Genomic DNA, 22,192 nt, shown 5'->3' with positions numbered 1-22,192 from the left:
TGATGCAGGAGCCGTGTGTTTGATCCCTGGGTCAGGAAGTTTCCCTGGAGGAGGAAATGGCAATCCTCTCCAGTATTCTTGCCTGGAGAATCCTTGAACAGAGGAGCCTGGCAGGCTACGGTCCACAGGGTTGCAAAGAGTCAGACATGACTGAGGCAACTTAGCACAGCATTCAGTATGCTGGCTACTAACCAGCCACATATGACACTTAAAATATATCCATAGCTCATCTGAATTGAGATTTACCATCCGTTTTTGTAAAAAATACACTCTTGGTTTTCAAAGACTTCATACAAAAAAAGAGAATGTAGAATATATTAATTTTTTAAATATTGATTTTGCATGATGAAATATTTGGGATATACTGAGACATATTGTTGTCTGAGGAGGCCTTACAAATAGGTGTGAATAGAATAGAAGCGAAAGGCAAAGGAGGAAAGGAAAGATATTTCCATCTGAATGCAGAGTTCCAAAGAATAGCAGAGAGAGATAAGAAAGCCTTCCTCAGTGATCAATGCAAAGAAATAGAGGAAAACAATAGAATGGGAAAGTCTAGAGATCTCTTCAAGAAAATTAGAGATACCAAGGGAACATTTCATGCAAAAATGGGCACAGTAAAAGGACAGAAATGGTATGGACCTAACAGAAGCAGAAGATATTAAGAAGAGGTGGCAAGAATACCCAGAGGAACTATACAAAAAAGATCACAATGACCCAGATAACCATGATGATGTGATTACTCACCTAGAGCCAGACATCCTGGAATGCGAAGTCAAGTGGGCCTTAGGAAGCATCACTACGAACAAAGCTAGTGGAGGTGATGGAATTCCAGTTGAGCTATTTCAAATCCTAAGAGATGATGCTGTGAAAGTGCTGCACTCAATATGCCAGCAAATTTGGAAAACTCAGCAGTGGCCACAGGACTGGAAAAGGTCAGTTTTCGTTCCAGTCCCAAAGAAAGGCAATGCCAAAGAATGTTCAAACTGCCGCACAATTGCACTCATCTCACATGCTAGTAAAGTAATGCTCAAAATTCTCCAAGCCAGGCTTCAACAATATGTGAACCATGAACTTGCAGATGTTCAAGTCGGATTTAGAAAAGTCAGAGGAACCAGAGACCAACTAGCCAGCATCTTTTGGATCATCAAGAAGGCAAAAGAGTTCCAGAAAAACATCTATTTCTGCTTTATTAACTATGCCAAAGCCTTTGACTGTGTGGATCACAATAAACTGTGGAAAATTCTTAAAGAGATGGGAATACCAGACCACCTGACCTGCCTCTTGAGAAATCTATATGTAGGTCAGGAAGCAACAGTTAGAACTGGACATGGAACAACAGACTGGTTCCAGATAGGGAAAGGAGTACGTCAAGGCTACATATTGTCACCCTGCTTATTTAACTTCTATGCAGAGTACATCATGAGAAACACTGGGCTGGATGAAGCACAAGCTGGAATCAAGATTGCTGAGAGAAACAGCAATCACCTCAGATATGCAGATGACACCACCCTTATGGCAGAAAGTGAAGAAGAACTAAAGAGCCTCTTGATGAAAGTGAAAGAGGAGAGTGAAAAAGCTGGCTTAAAACTCAACATTCAGAAAGGAAGATCATGGCATCCAGTCCCATCACTTCATGGCAAATAGATGGGGAAACAGTGGAAACAGTGACAGACTTTATTTTGGGGGGCTCCAAAATCACTGCTGATGGTGACTGCAGCCATGAAATTAAAAGACGCTTGCTCCTTGGAAGAAAAGCTATGACCAACCTAGACAACATATTAAAAAGCAGAGACATCACTTTGCCAACAAAGGTCCGTCTAGTGAAAGCTATGGTTCTTCCAGTGGTCATGTATGAATGTGAGAGTTGGACTATAAAGAAAGTTGAGTGCTGAAGAATTGATGCTTTTGAACTGTGGTGTTGGAGAAGACTCTTGAGAGTCCCTTGGACTGCAAGGAGATCCAATCAATCCATCCTAAAGGAGATCAGTCCAGGTTGTTCATTGGAAGGACTGATGTTGAAGCTGAAACTCCAATACTTTGGCCACCTGATGCGAAGAACTGACTCTTTGTTGTTTTTTTTTTTTAGTTTAGTTTATTTATGGAGCCTAGTATTATGCAATCAGGCTTTGGTGGCAAAGAACAGAATTTGCAGCATCATACACAAATTCAAAAAGCACTATGACACAAATAACGTGGGCAAAAATAAAGTTCATGTGTTCATAAAAGGTTCACGATAACAAAGCTTTAGTGATACTAACCCAGGTTTTAACGAGAAATGTTTAAATTTTAAATAAAACTGCTTCATAAAATAGGAGAAGGAAAAAAAATAAAATGTCTTGCTACAATGTCTTATACGACATCTGATTTTTAAAATGTATAGTGAAGTTAATAAAGGACATTATTATTTCAACCACACTAAAAGGTTACATATTCAAGTTAGCCCCCAAACCTTTTGGCAAGTCGCCTCACTGGGAATCTAGGGGATCGCTTTTTTTTTTTTTAATAAATTTATTTGTTTTAGTTGGGGGCTAATTACTTTACAATATTGTAGTAGTTTTTGCCGTACATTGACATGAATCAGCCATGGGTTTACATGTGTTCCCCATCCTGAACCCCTCTCCCACCTCCCTCCCCATCCCATCCCTCTGGGTCATCCCGTTGACCCAGCCCTGAGCATTTGTCTCATGCATCGAACATGGAATGGTGTTCTGTTTCACATATGATAATATACATGTTTCAATGCTACTCTCCCAGAACGTCCCACCCTCACCTTCTCCCTCAGAGTCCATAAGACTGTTCTATGCATCTGTGTCTCTTATTCTGTCTCGCATATAGGATTATCGTTACCATCTTTCAAATTCCATATATATGCATTAGTATACTGTATTGGTGTTTTTCTTCCTGGCTTACTTCACTCTGTATAATGGGCTCCAGTTTCATCCATCTCAATAGAACCGATTCAAATGTGTTTTTTTTTTTAATGGCTGAGTAATATTCCAAGAACTGATTCTTTGGAAAAGACCCTGATGCTGGGAAAGATTGAAGGCAGGAGGAGAAGGGGATGAGATGGCTGGATGGCATCACCGACTCAATGGACATGAGTTTGAGTAAACTCCAGGAGTTGGCGATGTACAGGGAGGCCTGGCGTGCTACAGTCCATGGGGTTGCAAAGAGTCGGATACAACTGAGTGACTGAACTGAACTGAGACATGTAAAATACATTATTAAAATTAATTGTATACTCTTTAATGTGGTTAATACATTTTGGTTTGCATTTCATTTCTATTGGACAGCAATGAGTTAGATCATTCAGAAGTTATCTACTTGCCTTCATTTCATAGAAATGTGCATTCAATCTTATGACTTTTATATTATGCAGTTCTATTAAGAATTCTTTAAGAATTATCTTTTTAAAAGCTACAGTTGAAAACTTTTCCATCTTAGGCTTGGCAGTATAAATTTCTCATGGAATTGGAAACTAGCAAGAATTGTCACTTGGGGTGAACATGGTGTTCTTTTACTTGTATTTAGCAGTACCAGGCCGGAGAATGCAATGGCAACCCACTCCAGTACTCTTGCCTGGAAAATCCCATGGATGGAGGAGCCTGGTAGGCTGCAGTCCATGGGGTCACAAAGAGTCGGACATGACTGAGCGACTTCACTTTCACTTTTCATTTTCATACATTGGAGAAGGACATGGCAACCCACTCCAGTATTCCTGCCTGGAGAATCCCAGGGACGGCAGAGCCTTGGTGGGCTGCTGTCTCTGGGGTCGCACAGAGTCGGACACGACTGAAGCACTTTAGCAGCAGCAGCAGCAGTAGTAGCAGGCATTCTTTGCTTAGGCATTCTTATACAAGTATCTTAGCTTTTAGCATGAGCGTTTTTATTCTTCCATCTATAAAACGAGCTTTTTCTAGGTTTTTTTTTTTTTTTTTTTTGTAACCTACCATAAATGTTTTAGAAAGTAATAGGAAAGGAGTGATTCACTCTTGCTTGAAAAGATTGACATGGGTCCAGGTGCTGGTGAGCTCTGCATATTTTGCGGAGAGGTGTAATAGCAGGGTGGTGGTGGATCTGGAGTCGGGCTGCTTGGGTTTGATCCCTGGATCTGCCACTTACTGTGTGATCCTGGGCAAGACAGTTAACCTTTTCTGTGCCTTGGGTTTTCTTTTAAAATGGGAAAAATAATAATACCTATGTCATAAGAGTATTGTGAGGATTTAATGACTAAAACCGTGTCCAGCAAATGGTAAAGTGTCTGTTCAGACACTATCATTATAATGTATGTTGATGCTTTGTGAATTCTCAACCATGAATTACTTTATGTTGCTGTGGTATCTTGTGGTATTTTCATTAGATTATATGTTTAATAATAAGCCTTCAGATGTAAATATTTCTAACACTGAAGTTCTCACCCTGTAAAGAAAAGGAGGAACTCAAAACACATAATCTCATGATTACTCCATTTGGGATTTTTTTAATTCTTAAGGAAAATGTCTATATTCTAACATGGAATTTGGAGGAGGAAAGTGGTGTTTGATGAATGTTTGGGGTTTGTAATCTTAGGTGCCTCCCACTAAATTTTCGCAAAGATGATTTAAAAGGAATTTATAAAGATCGAATGAAAATCGGAGCAAGCCTTGCAGATGTTGATCCAATGCAACTAGATTCTTCAGTGAGTACAGTCTGAAATGTATTATTTTAGTTTAAATTTTAAAAAGAAAGCAGTGTTTTATAAGAAATTTTTATCTTTGTAGAACCTTTTCTTTTTTTTAATCTTTAGGCCACAACTGTTGCTTAGTTGTTCCTGTTAAGTTACTGTTACTCAGTTGACTATGTGTGGCTTGGATATAATTTCAGAATGGAATAAGATATTAGCTTTGACTCCCAAATCTCAGAATGTCAATGTTTCCATTCTGTTAACAGGTGCGATTTGATAGTGTTGGTGGCTTGTCTAATCATATTGCAGCTCTAAAAGAGATGGTAGTATTTCCATTACTTTATCCAGAAGTCTTTGAAAAATTCAAAATTCAACCTCCAAGGTAATTTAATTATACGTTTTATTTTAGCTAAAATCTTTCCTGTACTATATCCAGAAACCGCCTCTCTTGAAAATTTCCAGGTGTAGAGTCATTTGTTATACTTGCCCTTGCAAGGTCCTGGGTGATTGGAGTATTTTTACTTTCGTAATGTTTGAGATGAAAAATGGTTTCAAAATTGATTCTCCATTAAAAAAATCATTTTCCATGGCTTTTCATACACTTAGTAAAATTGCTCTCTTACGTACTCTTTTTTCCTTTCAGCTTTGTGATTTAGTTTTAAATTTATATCAAAGTAATATATGTACGTAGTTTTTTAATATGTGTATTTTTACTTTATTTTTTTCACAGTAGTAAAAGATGTTTTTCAGTTTTCACAATCAATAGCCAGATAAAAAATAAAAGATAATTACAGTTGCAAGCCATAATGGGAACATGATTAACTTAACAATATAAATTATTATTTTGTAATGGCATAAAATAATTACTTACAATTTGGGAGGTCAAGCAGAGTGATGTAGTAAGTGGAAGTGCATACATGCATATAATTTTTTAATACATGTATTTTTATTTTGTACTGAAGTATATCCATGGATAAAAGGGGCCTGGAGGGTACAGTCTGTGGGGTTGCAAAGAATCACACAACTGAGCTCCCATGTGCATGTAGTTGATTATATGTATACATAACTTTAAAAGTCAAATAGCACTGTAAGTTTCACAAAGAAAAATTTATAAAAGTAGGGTAGGCCCCCTTCAACCCTTCTTCATTTTAATTTTTCTGTTTTTTTTAATTTGTTTCTGTCTTTAGGCCACACTATGCACCACCGGGGAAGTCCCTCATTTTTCGATTTTAAACACAATTTATAGACTTCTAAGTATGAACAGTGGTTGACTCCTTTACTTTCCCTACCCTCCATACATAAACATTTATTCCCCTTCCTTAATACTTTCAGTAGTTTATTTGTACACAAATAAACTTATTGAATCAATTTTCATGTTTGCTTTATGCTTATATATATATTTTTTTGCAGTCAAGCCATATATAACATAATTGTATTTTCTCTTTTATATCTCTCCTCTCCCCACCAACTTTAATATTTGCTGTTTTGGTGGCAGGAGGGTAGGGGTTTTTTGTATCACAACCCTTTTTTTTATTTTAATCACCATCCTTTTTTAATCTTCTTTCTTCTAGTTTTTATACCTTACTTATCAATCAGTTTTTAAACCCTAGTTCCTGATTTTCTTTTCCTTTTATAATTTTTCTCCCTGAATCACCCTCTGTGGAAACATTGATTTAAGTAAACTTTTAAAAGTTCATAGGCTTTTTAAAGCATAAATCATTTTAGTTAAATGAAGCATAAATTAATTATAGATAAATACTGGTGAATTAAAAAAAATTAATCAAAAAATATAGAATATTAAATAATAAGGATTTAATAATGATAGGACATGTTAAAGTACCTACTTAAAGTGATTTAATGAATTTTAGGGAATTCCTGGCAATCCAGTAGTTAGGATGTCACGCTCTCACAGCCAGGGGCCCAGGTTCAATCCCTGGTCAGAGAGCTAAGATCCCACAAACCATGGGTTGTGGCAAAAAAAAAAAAGTGGTTTAGTGAATTAAAGCAACAATGACAAATTAGAACATTCTCTAACATCATATACAAAAGTAAACTCAAAATAGACTAAATTTAAGACCCAAAACCATAAAACTCCTAGTGGAAAACATAGGAAAAACAGAACTTTTAACGTAAATCATAGCAATATTTTTTTTTGATTCATCTCCTAAAACCAAAATAAATAAATGGGACCTAATTATATTTTACACTTTTTCACAGCAAAGGAAACCACTGACGAAACAGAAAGGCAACATATAGAAGAAAATATTTGCAAATGATATAACTGATAAGGGATAAATATCCAACATATATAAAAAGTTCATACAGCTCAACATCAATGAAACAAACCACCTGATTAAAAAATTGCCAGAAGAATTGAATAGTTGTTTGTCCAAGGGTACATGCAGATGGCTTACAGGCATAGGAAAAGATACTCAGCATCACTAATCATCAGGGAAATGAAAATCAGAACCACAATGAGGTATTACCTCATACCTGTCAGAATGGCTATCATCAAAAAGACAAATAATAAATGTTAGCGAGGATGTGGAGAAAAGGGAACCCTTATACATTGTTGGTGGGAATGTAAATTGGTGCTGCCACTGTGAGAAACAGATGAAGGTTTCTCAAAAAATTATAGAACTACCATCATATACCAGTAATTCCACTGTTGGGTATATGTCCAAAAGAAAGCACCAATTCAGAAAACACACATGCACCCCAGTGTTCATAGGAGTATTTATAATTGTCAAGATACAGATGCAATCTAAGAGTCCACATCAACAAATGAATGGATAAAGAAGATGTGGTATATGTTAATATATACACGGTGGAGTACTACTGAGCCATAAAAAAGAATGAAATATTGCCATTTGCAGCGACACGGATGGGATTGGAGGCCGTTTTGCTGAATGAAATAAGTCAGAGAAAGGCGAATACATATGATATTGCTTTTATGTGAAATCTAAAAATACAGCAAACTAGTGAATATGAGAAAAAAGCAGATTCACAGATATAGAGAACAAACTAATGCTTACCAGTGGGGAGAGGGAACTGAGAAGGGGCAGTGTAGGGGTAGGGGATTAAGAGGTATAAACTATAAGGTATAAAATAATCTACCAGCGGAGAAGGCAGTGGCAACCCACTCCAGTACTCTTGCCTGGAAAATCCCATGGATGGAGGAGCCTGGTGGGCTGCAGTCCATGGGGTGGCGCACAGTCAGACACGACTGAAGCGAGTTAGCAGCAGCAGCAGACATTTTCATGTTTTTATGCATTTAGACATTTAAGAAATAAAAGCTTCTGTTGTAAAAAAAATAAAATAAATTAATCTACCAGGATATATTATACAAAATGGGGAATCGAGCAAATACTTCATAAAAACAATGGAATATAACCTTTAAAAATTGTAAATCACTATATTTTACCCCTCTAACTTAGTTAATCCTGTATATCAGTTATACTTCTATTTAAAAAATTAAATTAAACCAGTTCCTTCCATTTTTTCCTCTTCATTTCCACTTTCTTACATTTCTGCTCATAAAAAACCAACATATGATTGTGTTAAACTGTTTTTATATGGCATGTTCTCTTTCCATTTTAATGGCTGAATGATACTCCATTATGTGGATGTATCACATTTTATTTAATTGATTCTGCTGTTGCCAACTATTTTGTTTTTTTCTAAGTTTTTGTTATTACAGATATCAATACCATGAACATCTCCATTGCTTCCTTTTTATGGGAATCCTTACTTTTTTCTTTAAAATACAGTCTCACAAATAAAACTATTGGCTCAATAAATATATTTTTAAAAATCTGTTTTTATCTTGGCTTTTGTGCATTGAAATCACTGATTTGTTCCATTTAAATTCTGATTGTTTTCTAAACAGTTGTTTTTCTGCATTTGATTATGTCCGTTTCCTATTATTTTTGTTTTGACTGTGCTGCAGGGTTTGCAGGATCCTAGTTCCTCAGTCAGGGATTGAACCCAGACCCTGGCAGTGAAAGCGCTGAATCATACCCACTAGACCACCAAGGAATTCTCTTAATTTTTCTTTTATCCTTGACTTTGAGTAGATTTATTTCATCCATCACTTTTTTGTTTGTTTGGCCATTCTCACTTTGTCATTTCTGTTTTTCTGAGATCTTAACTTTTCAACTAAATAACTATTAAGAATCAGTTACTTGATCATTTCTATGAAGATGATGAATATAACTCATTTTCTCAGAATTCTGCTGTGAGAACAGTGAATAACTTTGGGAATATGTGCAAAAACTGCATTACCCCTTGATAGTGCAATGATATCACCAAAAATTATTGTGAATTGTTTACGTTGTCCTGGTCTCTATCACCTAGCCACTACTTCAGTTTCTCTCTTTTATCCTACTTTATCTCATGGTCATTCCCAACATTTTCTTGGAAAACTTTTGGTGTTATATGTTACTGGCACTCAGACCAAGGATGATACTTGAAATCTGCTATTCTTCCCACTGATATGTTATAAAAGTAAACTGTCAGCCATACCTTTTTTGCAAGATAAGGTAATGTGATGAACAAATTTGAATGAATAAAAGAAAATGTTTCAAATAAAGGGTTTTATTTAGTTTCAATATTCATTTTGTAGTATGACTATTAATCCCCAGGTTTTAAGTTGTGCTTTGTGTATTGAAATGTTTCAGTTGTCTTGTTTACTTTCTTATTTGCTAATTATATTCATTAAATTGATCTCTTAATTTTGTTTAGCCTATTTTTTAATGTAGTGCTAAAGTAATACTTACTCTTTTACAGAGGTTGTTTGTTTTATGGTCCACCTGGAACTGGAAAAACTCTGGTTGCTAGAGCACTTGCCAATGAGTGCAGTCAAGGGGATAAAAGAGTATCATTTTTCATGAGGAAAGGTGCTGATTGTCTGAGTAAGTGGGTAGGAGAATCTGAGAGACAGCTGCGATTGCTATTTGATCAGGTATGATATTAAAATTTACCTATATAGATCTGTAATCAGTGTAGATATGTAAGGATTGGATAAACCTTGCATTTAATCACTTTTCATAGAAATAGACTCAATAATTATGTCAGATATATAATGTTTCTAGATTATTTTCCTTTGTATGTCTTGATTACACCAACTTATGACGAACAATTTTAGAGAAAAAAGAGAAAGGAATAATTGGGTCTGTTCTTTGGAGTCTTAGGTCTTGTATCTAGAGAAAGAGTGATATTTTCGTACTTAAAAGAGATAACACTAGTGAGTTTATGTTTCAGTATGCAAGCTGAAGATTAGCTCTACCCGAGTGGCTCTGAGTTTCATATCCCAGATGTATTGACAGTTAGTTATGAGATAATACATTCTGATCTACTGAGGCATATTGCTGCAAATACTTTTATAACTCTTTGTAAAATTCACTGAGGCTTTTTTAATTTTAATTTTACTGAAATTGATTTTAAACTATAGCATCTTGTTAAATGTTTTCTCATCCTGACATGGAGGAAGGCTGTTCTTTGTCTTGCTTTGACAGTTGGTCTTCTATAGATGTTTTTTGTGTCCCAATAATTATAGCTATATGAAATCTAAGGGATATAACCAGTGGAGTATGTATTTTGAATATTTCCAGCTGAATATACAAATAAACTTAAATCATATGCTGTTATAATTTAGTCTGAATCCTTAAAACACAATTCTTGGATTTACATTTATATTTTTTAAAACTTCATAAATGCAAGTAGGAATGAATTAAAGTGGTTTATATCGAGTCTACATGTTTGAAGTCTCTCATGATAGCATGCAATCACTGGACTGCTTTCTAGGCCTATCAGATGCGCCCTTCAATTATTTTCTTTGATGAAATTGATGGTCTAGCCCCAGTACGATCAAGCCGGCAAGATCAAATTCACAGGTAAAACTTGCTTGATAGTACTTCTGCCTTTCTCCCTATATTCTGAGCTGTATTAATGTTGCAAGAGGGATAGAATGTTAAACAGTTAGAAACTTTATAAACCAGTTGTTGTTTGGTAGTAGAAACCAACGTATAGTACAAAAAAGAAAAGTGAACCTATTTTAAATGGTAGGATGTTCTCAAACACAGTATTGGTTATAGATTTAACTTGTGATACAGACTTAAATGCCCACTGACCCAGTGAGGTAAGTAAAGGCAGATAAAATGAGTGAGGCAGGCCAGTGATACGAGTGGGTCAGGGAAATATGTCTGAATGTCCAGTTGTCAGAGCACAGCCAGTTTGCTTTTAGCTCCAGCCTGTTACTGAAGTCCAAAAGCTGACTCAGATTTGAAAAATAAGTTTTCTCTTTCTTAAATTTTATGTATGTTAACTATCTTAGATGTTGCCAACTAGTTCGGATGCTTGAAAGGCACTACCTGAGCCAAGCAAAATATATCTTAGTGTACGACCACTAGTTTAAGTCTCTAATACCAGCCTAACTTCCTCATTTTCAGAGTGAGAAAACTGCGTCTCCCCTGTGACAACTGCATACCCAAGGGAGCAGTTTTCATTAGTGCCACTGCCTCAACTTGAATCTAAATTACTTTAGTCCTAGTTCATCTTCAGTTCTTCAGACCTTCTTCTTAAATATAACTACTTAATTAACTTGGGATACCCAAAAGCAAATGTTTGCATGCCTTCATAATGCCAGTATTATTTTTACTGTAGATGTTGTAAAAGAGGAACAATATGATAAAACATGAGCGATACGTAGGTTTTGGCTTTTCTAATGCCTAACAACATTTACTGTATTGTTATACCCTTTGACTTGGTGCTGTGGAATTTTATTTGTTGCTCTGAGTAAATTAAAATGTTTACTCCTATATGATAAAAATAGTTGTGTGTGCTCATACCTACCAATAATGATACAGACTTTTTAGGTATGACTCATTTCAATATCAGCTATACTGTATTCATTGTGTTAATAGGAATAAAACTAGCACCATCAGTTTTCAGTCAAGCAGTTGAGTAACTACTGTAGTTTGGAATAATTCTAAAAGGGATTGGAGAAATTTCAGCAACAAATACAGAATAATTTTAGCAAGCACTTGCCATTTCAAATATGTGTTTTTAAGAGAAGTTTTATTGCACAAGTTTTTTGGTTTTTTTCCAAAGACTTAAAAAATTTTAGAGAAAAACATTTTTGCTAAATTAAGCTTTTTTAGAAGGTAGCACACTGACCATGATTAAACTGTATTCTGTATCCTATTGTTTCTGATAATATTGTAGGATAATGCAAATAAGTAATTATGTGAATTCATTAGAAAATAATATTTTTAGCCCAAGAGAAAGGGGATGCAAGTATAAAATAAGTTAAATTAAAACCCTTGCATCTTTATTTGAATTGGAATATCAGTATGAACTCATGATGAAATTTATTTTTAAAGAAAATCAATTCCTGTCTCTGGGCACTAATGTAGAAGGCAATGGCAACCCACTGCAGTGTTCTTGCCTGGAAAATCCCATGGACGGAGGAGCCTGGTAGGCTGCAGTCCATGGGGTCACTAAGAGTTGGACACGACTGAGCGACTTCACTTTGACTTTTCACTTTAATGCATTGGAGAAGGAAATGGCATCCCACTTCAGTATTCTTGCCTGGAGAAGCCCAGGGTCGGGGGAGCCCGGTGGGCTGCCATCTATGGGGTCGCACAGAGTCGGACATGACTGAAGCGACTTAGCAGCAGCTGGGGACTAAAAAGACCTAGAAGCAATCACAGTCCAGTATGTTCTGTTTTGCTTTGGCATCCTTTGATTATGTGTACACAAAGAAGCTTTTGAAGCTTTTTTTTTTAAGTTTCTGTTTATCTGCCTACTACTTGTATTTTTTTTTTTTTTGATGTTGCATCCTTGTTTGAGAACTCCAAAGTTCTATGTGAAATTGTGCTTTATGAAATGGCTTCTAGGATCCATATGTAGCATTCTGAGAAGTGTGTTTTCCATTGATTTTAAATGTCTATGTGCCATGTAGTATGTTATTTTACAGATTTTCTTTTTAATAAGTCTGTTGAAAATAGTGGGATGCTCTGAGAAAATTTATTCACACATTTAATGTATTAAATCTTAACAAAAAAAGAAATGATGTATTCGGCTTCTATATAGTTAATCTCTTCTCTCTTATTTTTAAATTTAGTTCAATTGTTTCCACCTTGCTAGCTCTTATGGATGGATTGGACAGCAGAGGAGAAATTGTGGTCATTGGTGCTACCAACAGACTGGATTCTATTGATCCTGCTTTACGAAGGCCTGGTCGTTTTGACAGAGAATTCCTTTTTAGCCTACCTGATAAAGATGTAAGAATTTAACATCACTCAAATTTTGACAAACATTGATTGTGCTTATCTTGAACAAGTCTTAGTATAGTGCAAATTTGAAGATTGAGTTTTGTATGTTCTGAAGCAAAGTTGTATGATTAACATTCAAATAGGTATGTATGTATTTTTAGAGAGGCATTATTTAAAGAAAAGAACTCAGATAACTTTTTATTTTATTTATTTATTTATTATTTGGGGGAATGCATACCTTGTGGCATCTTAGTTCTCCAACCAGGATTTTAACCCATGCTCGTGACAGTGAAAGTGTTGAGTCCCAAACACTGGACCAGGGAATCCCTAGATGTGCACCTCCGCACCTTCCCCGTCTCCCCAAGCACAGCCTTTCCTTGTTAATCATATAACTTTATTTTGATTCAGAACACGTGGCCTAACAGTCAGTCCTTAGCCAGTTCGTTAGACTTGACTTTTTCATGAATACAACCATGTAATTCTAACCAGCTACTTCAAAACTGCTGAATATTTTGAGAACCAAGTATGAAAATATGGGTAGAGCTGTCAGTACTCAACAGTTTTTAATATGTACCAGAATAAACAATAATCCAGTAGTTAATTTTTCTCATTCACATTTGTGATGACTAGAACTTGAGCACTAAAAATGCAGTCTTATTTAATATAAATTTCTTAAGCTCATACAAATATATCATTTTTTTTTTCATTTTTACTGTTTCATATTTCTGTTTATATTAGGTATTGACAGCTTTACATTTTTAGATAACCCCATTATCTTAAAGTCACCCTAATCTGAATAGCACTGTATCATTATAGAAAAATTAAGTTGTTTTTGTTTGTAGGCTCGAAAAGAAATTCTAAAAATTCACACAAGGGATTGGAATCCTAAACCACTGGACATATTTCTGGAAGAACTAGCAGAAAACTGTGTTGGTAAACATTGTTTTAAGCATTAAAAGAAATATTACATGCATTTCAAAGATGGAACAAGTTGTAGTTTTGCCAAGGTTTAAAGAAACCTTGTTTCTTGTTTAAAGAAATACAAAGTTAGATTTGTTTCTTATTTATAATTTGTGGCCTGTTTTCTTTTAAAGTCCTAGATACCGTATAGAGGTACTTAAACATCTTGACTGTCAAAGAATTAGAGAATGAAGTTAGATCTTTCGCTGTTTACATTTTTCTAATTATCCTGTTAAGTATTCTACATATGCTATTTCAGGTAACTCTTATATCAATCCTGTGAAGTAGGTAGCTTTATCCCTATTTTACAGATATAGAAATGGCTGAGAAAGCATAAATGATTCTCTAAAAAGATCACACATCTAGTAAATGACAAACTGGAATTTGATCCTGATTATCTGATTTCAAAACTCATGCTCTTGACCTCTGCACTCTGCTTTTAGTGCTTGCGTGTTTCACTCTCAAAAGCTGGTTGATTTGTTAGGGGTTGTTATCAACCATGTGAGTTCACTGAGGGGATGAGAGACATTTTGGCCTTATTACTCCTAAATATTTTGCTACTGTATTGCTAGGCTGATCTTTAATTTTCTTTTAACCATCGTCTTGCTTAATATGGTGGTGATTTACTTTTTTTTTTTTTTCTTTTTTGGTTGCCTTGGATAGGATACTGTGGTGCAGATATTAAGTCAATATGCTCTGAAGCTGCTTTATGTGCTCTGCGTCGACGCTACCCACAGATCTATACCACTAGTGAGAAACTGCAGTTGGATCTCTCTTCAATTAATATCTCAGCTAAGGACTTTGAGGTGGCTATGCAAAAGATGATACCAGCCTCCCAGAGAGCTGTGATGTCACCTGGGCAGGCACTGTCCACCATTGTGAAACCACTACTGCAGAGCACTGTTCACAAGATCCTAGAAGCCCTGCAGAGAGTATTTCCACATGTGGAAACCAGAACAAATAAAGCATTAGACTCGGGTATGAAACTTGATTGACTGTTTAGTTTTCATAGTCAGTAAAACTAAATATTTTGTACATCTCAGTAACGTTTCTTTATGAAAGAGCCTCTTGAAAGGAATTTGGTCATGCTTTTCCTAGGTATATGAAGGAAGTTTATTTCACAGATTGCCCTAGACTTCCTCTATTTTAGGTTTGAAGTTCATTTTTAAAATTTACTTGTTACTTATATGTACACAAACTTTTTTGAAAAAAAATCTCATTGGAGTTGCTAACTGAAGCATTATGTAAAGATCCACTTTGTAATTGAGAAAAGCTACTAATGTACACTTTATTTGCTTGCTTTACAGATATTTCTTGTCCTCTCTTAGAAAGTGACTTGGCATACAGTGATGATGATGTTCCATCAGTATACGAAAATGGACTTTCTCAAAAATCCTTTAATAAAGCAAAAGAAAATTTTAATTTTCTTCATTTGAATAGGTACATTTCCCTTGAAAATTTTTATATATATATATTCATTCTTGTGTGAATTCCCTAAAACTAGATGAAATTATGCTTGAGAAGATAAAGGATGCCAGCTAATTTACTTTTTTAAAATTAAGATATTAGAAAATATTTTGTTCTTACAGTTGTCATGATGTTAGAAACTATAAAGTATTCCTAAAAATTTGTAAAGTTTGATTGTTTCCAAAAACCACATGAACCATGCTGCTATGATTGACTGGCCATATTGTCAAAACTTTTGGCTTATAAAAGTTCATAATTGATAATTGGGAGAGAAATTTAAACTTTTTATCCTAAAACATAGGTTATTACTCACTTCTTTCAGAAATGCTTGTTATCAACCTATGTCTTTTCGACCAAGAATGCTGATAGTGGGCGAACCAGGATTTGGGCAAGGTTCTCATTTAGCACCAGCTGTCATCCATGCTTTGGAGAAATTTGCAGTATACACTTTAGACATTCCTGTTCTTTTTGGAGTCAGTGCTACATCTCCTGAAGAAACATGTGCGCAGGTAATTCATTGTTGCCCAGACAAATAAGCTGTAAGGTGAAGTAGCCTTCCAGAGACAAAGTCTAGAATTGCTTCATTCTTTTTGTACTGTGTTTTTTGGTCTTTCTGATTTCTGACTTCAGGTTTTCAAAATAGAACCATGCCTAACTGCTTAGTTATTAAAAAGTATGACTTTAAATCCTTTTCTGCCTCTTAATTGCTATGTGACTTAGGAAAGTTTATTAAATCTCTCTGCCCCATTTTCCCCATTTGCAAAATGGAAAAAACAATACATGACTGTTGTGAGAATTAAATGAAGAAGTACTTAAAACAGTGATGGCTATGCAAAAAGTATGCAAATATTCTGCTGCTTCTGTTTTTGCTATATTTATATTAAAAGTTTGTAAAAGTGTTTTATGTATTTTTATATTTAACCTTGGTTGCCATAACAGAAAAGTCTTTTAGATTTCTTGAGCTGTTTTCTAATTGCTTGAAGCAATTATGTTTTTCTAAAAATGAAACTTGTATAAAAACATTTAAAAACAAGATGGTGGGATTGAGGGAAGCATTTTTTAAACTTATATGACAGTTCTGGGAAGTTAAATTGTTCCGAATTTAAAAAGCACCCTGCTAACGTGCTGACTCTATAAGTGTATGTAATTGTTTTCTCTCTCAACCAGGTGATTCGTGAAGCTAAGAGAACAGCACCAAGTATAGTGTATGTTCCTCACATTCACTTGTGGTGGGAAATAGTTGGACCAACACTCAAAGCCACGTTTACCACATTATTACAGAATATTCCTTCTTTTGCACCAGTTTTACTACTTGCCACTTCTGACAAACCCCATTCCACTCTACCAGAAGAGGTAATTTGTGGGAGAAATCATTATGCTTTAGAATGGGATATTCATAATCATTATATTTTTAAAAAGATATACACAGAAACTAACAAGAATTTATGGGAAAAAAATTCAAGTGCTAAAGAGGTGAATAAAATTATAAGGAAAAGTTTTCCTATTAAAGATACCATTGCCAGCTATTTGATACATGTGTTTGTTGGGCAGCACATATATCAGCACTTGTTGTGTATATGTGTATATGTATAGTGAGACCAGAGCTTTTCAGGTGGCGCTAGTGGTAAAGAACCTGCCTGCCAGTGCAGGAGACATAAGAGACGTAGGTTCTATTCCTGGGTCAGAAAGATCCCCTGGAAGAGAGCATGGCAACCCACTCCACTGATTTTGCCTGGAGAATCTCATGGACAGGGGAGCCTGGCAGGCTATAGTCCATAGGGTCGCACAGAGTAGGACATGACTGACGTGACTTAGCACACATAGTGGGACCACTTTATAAATATTCTTTCTCTAAATGGAATATGATACATTACTATCCCATAACTTACTTTATGTATCTTAGGTGTTTTTTTAATATGTAAATCTTATTTATTTTAAGAGCACTGTAACCTTTGCTGTTGTCTTGGTATACCATAATTTTATTTATCCAAATCCTTATTGATAGGATTTCAGCTATTTTCTAAGTTTTTTTCTGTTGAACTGCTACAGTGAGCATTTTGGGGTTTTAAATCATGTAAACATTACCATGTGGGTTTTTTAACATGCATTCCTAAAAATGGAATAACTGTAGCTTAGTTGAAGGATATGCACACTTGACATTTTTAATAGTACCAAATTACAGTCCTTCAAATTTGTGCCAATTTCGACAACTACCAGTGACCAGGTTTGTTCTATTTCTGCTTATAATACTGTTCTCCTATGGCAGGAACACCTCTGCCTATCACTGTCTTTTCCCCTTACTCTGCTTTCTTTTTCAATTAGTTTACTTATTTTTCAATTGGAGTATAATTGCTTTTCAGTGTTGTGTTAGTTTCTGCTGTACAAAAACATGAATCCGCTATATGTATACGTATATCCCTTCGCTTTTAAGCCTCCCTACCACCCTCATCCCACCCCTCTGATTTGTTTTTGTCACTACTTGACATAACATATTAATTTGTTTGACTCTGTCTCTCCTAGCAGAATGTTAAATATGTGAAGTCAGGGACTTTTTTTCCACTTCTGTATCCCCAGAGAACATAGTAAGCATATTGTACGCTTCTGTGTGTGAGAGAGTGTGTGTGGTTTTTCCATACCTTTAACAGAATTGATGTACAGTTTTTAGAATACTAGTAAGAAGATAAAGTCAAATATTTAACTTAAAAATACTTTTGAGCACTTATTCTAGAACAGACATGGTTATAGGCTTTGAAAATATAGCACTGAACAATTTAGACAAAAATCTAAATCCTCCTAGGGCTTACATTTTAGTTGGGGGAAAGACAACCAAAAATAAAATACAATACTAACCTGTCACTATGGAGAAAAATGTAGCTAAGCAGTGCCAAAAGAGTGTGGTAGGGTCACACGGTTAAATTTGCTGGGTTGGCCTCACTAAGAAGATGGCATTTGAGCAAATACCTGGAAAAGGTAAACTAGTGGCCCATTTGGATATCTGAGGGACAAAGTTTCCTGGCAGAGGAACAAAGGTTTCTTGCCTTTGCAAGTGTAAAAGCCCCAAAGCAAAAGCGTGTCTGATGTGTTAGAAAACTCGCAGAAGTCTAGAGTGGCTAGGGCAGAGGAAGTGAAGGGCCGAGAAGGAATTGATGCCAGAGAGCTATCAAAGGACCAGGTTATGTTCCAGATGGCAGCTTTAGTAGTTGTGAATTATTCAACTAAAAACTGAATAAATTGGGAAATGAATATTAAATGTATGTTAAGTCTAGATTCTTAGGGTGGTAAGAGTCCTTAAAAGTTTCTAACTTAATCACCTAGTTCTGGACTCTAAATTCTTTCTTTTGTGTAATAACACCTTCACAATTCATTTTGTTAGTTCTGACTCCTAAAAAAATCAGCTTATTTTGAGAGGCTTCCCTTTCTTAATCTCCATTTGTTTCCTAGGTACAATAGAGAACTTGTCTAATCTGTCTTCATCATGGCAAGCTCTTTGTATGTATGTTTGAACATGCTTTTGTATTCATTTCTATTTCCTCACTCTAACCCAGGCTTCTTCACACTAAACAGTTCTTCTATGATAAGATATACTTCTTAGGATTCTTAAATACAATGGAAGTTTATTTCTTGCTCACTTACAATATCAGGTAAATGACTGGAGTGACAGGTGTACCCTCCCCTATGTAGTCATTCCAGACACTCAGACTGGGAGAGCACACTCATTTTCATCATGTGGCTCTCCAGATTGTTTTCATTCCACCCAGCTGAAAGGATTGGCCCTTCCTTGTGCCTGGTCTGAAAGTGATACACATCATTTCCTTTCATGTTCCATTGGCTGAACCTCACATAGCCATACCTAACTGCAAGGGAGACTAGGAAATATGGTATAGCACTGGGCCCAAAAGGAAGAGAACATGAACTGTGACAGTAGCAAGCTCTGCTGCACATCACACATATTTTTAGTTTCTTCAAAATTCTAGTCACTTGCCTAAATGTCTTTCTCTTTATATTCCTTTTGAAAGGCTGTACCCAGAATGAATTAAGTTCTCTAGCAGTGTTCTGATTAACAGAGTAAAGGAGAATTGCTATTTAGTAGCCACATTAACCATTTATGTATTGTACTCACTGTCAATTAAAACAACATTATTTCAAAGTTTAAAACAAAAATAAGTTTATACTCTTGATAATAAGGGAGACTAGCTAAACTTTATATGGATGGAGGGAGGTTGAAAAGCCGTAATCAGTTTAATCTGGCATAACTTTATCAAGAATGTGGAAATTCTGTACTTAAAATGTTTTGGCTTTCTTTTTTCTTTTTTTTTTTTGCTATAGCTTCTTTTATATGATAATATTTCCTAAGTACGTCATTGTTAACTGGGTCGAGTAGCCCAGCATCACCCTGTCTGGAAGGGTGGAATGGGCACCGGACCAGGAATTGCTGGTTTTATAAAATGAATAGTCTACATGGATACAAATAAGCAAGTCTGCTTTGAGCTTAATGTAGTCTCTGTTGTCCTTGGTGAGCTAGTGATATTGTGTATGTAGCATTGGACTGTAATATATTTGAGAAGTACTATGTATTACATTCCAGTTTGTCCGTCTCAAAACTGCAGTCAGAGTGCCTGTATGCACGAGCACTAGTAGACCCTAACAACTCATGAAAAAATGAGAAAGAATGTCAGTAATAGATGAGAAACTTGGGTGAATCGTGAAACACAAGCAGTGGGGATTAAATGGATGTGGGTAACCACATTTCAGAGTATGTGCATCAAACGGCTGCTTTGAAAAATGGGAGTGATTTCTAGCTCTAGATCAGTGCTAGGAGGGAATTAAGAGAGTCCTTGAACAACTTTGTGTTTTTTGGCTTTCTTCACTTCTGGCCATGCCAGACAGTAGTTGGCAGAGTTTGTCATCAGCTAGATCAGCGAAGGTGGACCAAGGAATAGTGTGTCAGGGCAGTAACTTACCTTTAGGTACTGAATGGGAGGAGTGGGAAGACCCTGTGCCCAGAAAACAAATTACAGGCACATTCTGTTTCTAATATAGTCTACCTTCTTTCATAGTCACTGAAAATAGAAACTAGAATAAACAGAAAAAGCACCTATGAACAGTCATATTTCAAAGGCAAAGATAAATTTATAAATAAGCATTTGAGGAAGGACAGTGCCATAGAAAATTATATCTATGCATCAGCAACAGATTGTTGTGGAAAAGAACCATTTGAAGACATTACAAATGAAGTAGCTCCTCCCAAATATAAAACCCTGCAGGGCTAAAAAGACACAGATGAAGAGTGAATTAGCAAGATGAGGGATCATGAGATCAGAGATTCTTACATAATACAATAGGACAGAGATTTGAAAAGTGAGGAAAAAATTAAAGGAAATAGAGGAGATAGATTCAAGTCTAACATCTATTTAATGGGATTTATGGACAGAGAAAAGAAATGTAGAAGAAAAGACTAGTCAAATAATACAACATTTCATAAATTAAAGAATACCATAATCTTCAGATTTAAAAGGCCCCCTGTTCTAACTAATGGATATAGAAAGACCCATATCTAGATAAATTTTTTTTTTTTTTTTTTTGCAGAAGTGGCATATAAGAAGCAGTGCACAAAGAAAACAGTAATACTTGTCACAAAATTGTGCTTCTTAACTTTTTTTTTGAGGAAGAGGAAAAATACTGCCTCAGGTTCTTCCAACAGAATACACTTTAAGCCTGATACAATCAATATGATAGACACTAAATACACAAAAACACATTTAAGTTACTTTTAAGATCTTGGGTCACTCAGATATCCAAGGAAGGAAGTTGCCAACAAGTAACATTTTTTTAAGTTACGTGAAACTATGTTGACTTTGGTTCTGAACTCAGAATGGCAGGCAGAAAGGACATCCTGAAGGAGAATCAGGAAGTAAAAGCACCTTCAGATTTGTATCTGATCTGTAGATGTTGATTAACTTTACAGTTTGATAGAAAAAGAAGCTTAAGGATATGTCTGTTAAAACTTGTAACAGTGAAAGAATAGAAATACAGCATAGAAATAATACATAAAATATCTGTCCTTTTGTGACCTGCTTATTTATTTCCCTTAGCATAGTGTTTTCAGTGTTCATCTGTGTTGGAGCCTGTGTTCGAATTTCATTCCTTTTTAGGCTGAATAATATTCTGTTGTATGTCTGTACCACATTTTGTTTATCTGCTCATCTGATGATGAGCACTGAGTTGTCTTTATCTCGTGCCTAACTCCTGAATAATCCTGCTAATGGTTATTGCTATACAAGTACCTCTTGAGTCTTTTTTTTTTTTTCTTTCTTCCAGTTGTTTTCAATATGTATACTGGGTTACATGGTAATTCTGTGTTTAACTTTTTTGAGGACCCAGCATACTGTTTTCCACAGTGGCTGCACCCTTTTAATTCCTACTGGCTCAGGAGATCTAATTTCTCCGTATTTTTACCAGTTCTTACTATTTTCCAGCCTTTATTCTTACTGAACAACCACTCATTCTCATATCTCACTTTGGGTTGTGAAAGTGGATTAATTAATCTCAGTTCAGTTCAGTCAGTCAGTCGCGTCCGACTCTTTGCAACCCCATGGACTGCAGCACTCCAGGCCTCCCTGTCCATCACCAACTCCCAAAGTTTACTCAAACTCATGTCCATTGAGTCGGTGATGCCATCCAGCCATCTCATCCTCTGTCATCCCCTTCTCCTTCCACCTTCAATCTTTCCCGGCTTCAGGGTCTTTTCCGAGTCAGTTCTTTGTACCAGGTGGCCAAAGTATTGGAGTTTCAGCTTCAGCATCAGTCCTTCCAATGAGTGTTCAGG

At 35.7% G+C, this 22,192-nt stretch overlaps 1 protein-coding gene across 3 annotated transcripts in view; it reads left to right on the top strand.

Annotated features, from left to right (window-relative positions):
* The window catches only part of ATAD2 (ATPase family AAA domain containing 2), a 68,594-nt gene that overhangs the window by 27,484 nt on the left and 18,918 nt on the right, over positions 1-22,192 (top strand). For all 3 annotated transcript variants that reach the window (XR_014056301.1, XR_014056302.1, XM_081498921.1), the window contains exons 10-19: positions 4,570-4,678; positions 4,930-5,045; positions 9,452-9,626; positions 10,469-10,557; positions 12,789-12,948; positions 13,782-13,872; positions 14,563-14,877; positions 15,207-15,339; positions 15,689-15,875; positions 16,534-16,719. Coding sequence is in view for 1 of the 3 variants with exons in the window: in XM_081498921.1 (XP_081355047.1) it covers positions 4,570-4,678; positions 4,930-5,045; positions 9,452-9,626; positions 10,469-10,557; positions 12,789-12,948; positions 13,782-13,872; positions 14,563-14,877; positions 15,207-15,339; positions 15,689-15,875; positions 16,534-16,719 (1,561 nt within the window). In the remaining 2 variants the exon portion in view is untranslated. The remainder of the gene's footprint in view (positions 1-4,569; positions 4,679-4,929; positions 5,046-9,451; positions 9,627-10,468; positions 10,558-12,788; positions 12,949-13,781; positions 13,873-14,562; positions 14,878-15,206; positions 15,340-15,688; positions 15,876-16,533; positions 16,720-22,192) is intronic.

The sequence above is a fragment of the Giraffa tippelskirchi genome, chromosome 6 (assembly GCF_054371585.1).
Source record: "Giraffa tippelskirchi isolate mGirTip1 chromosome 6, T2T-mGirTip1v1.2.pri, whole genome shotgun sequence".
Classification (NCBI taxonomy): Eukaryota; Metazoa; Chordata; class Mammalia; order Artiodactyla; family Giraffidae; genus Giraffa; species Giraffa tippelskirchi.
This window is presented reverse-complemented; position numbering and strand designations above follow the sequence as displayed.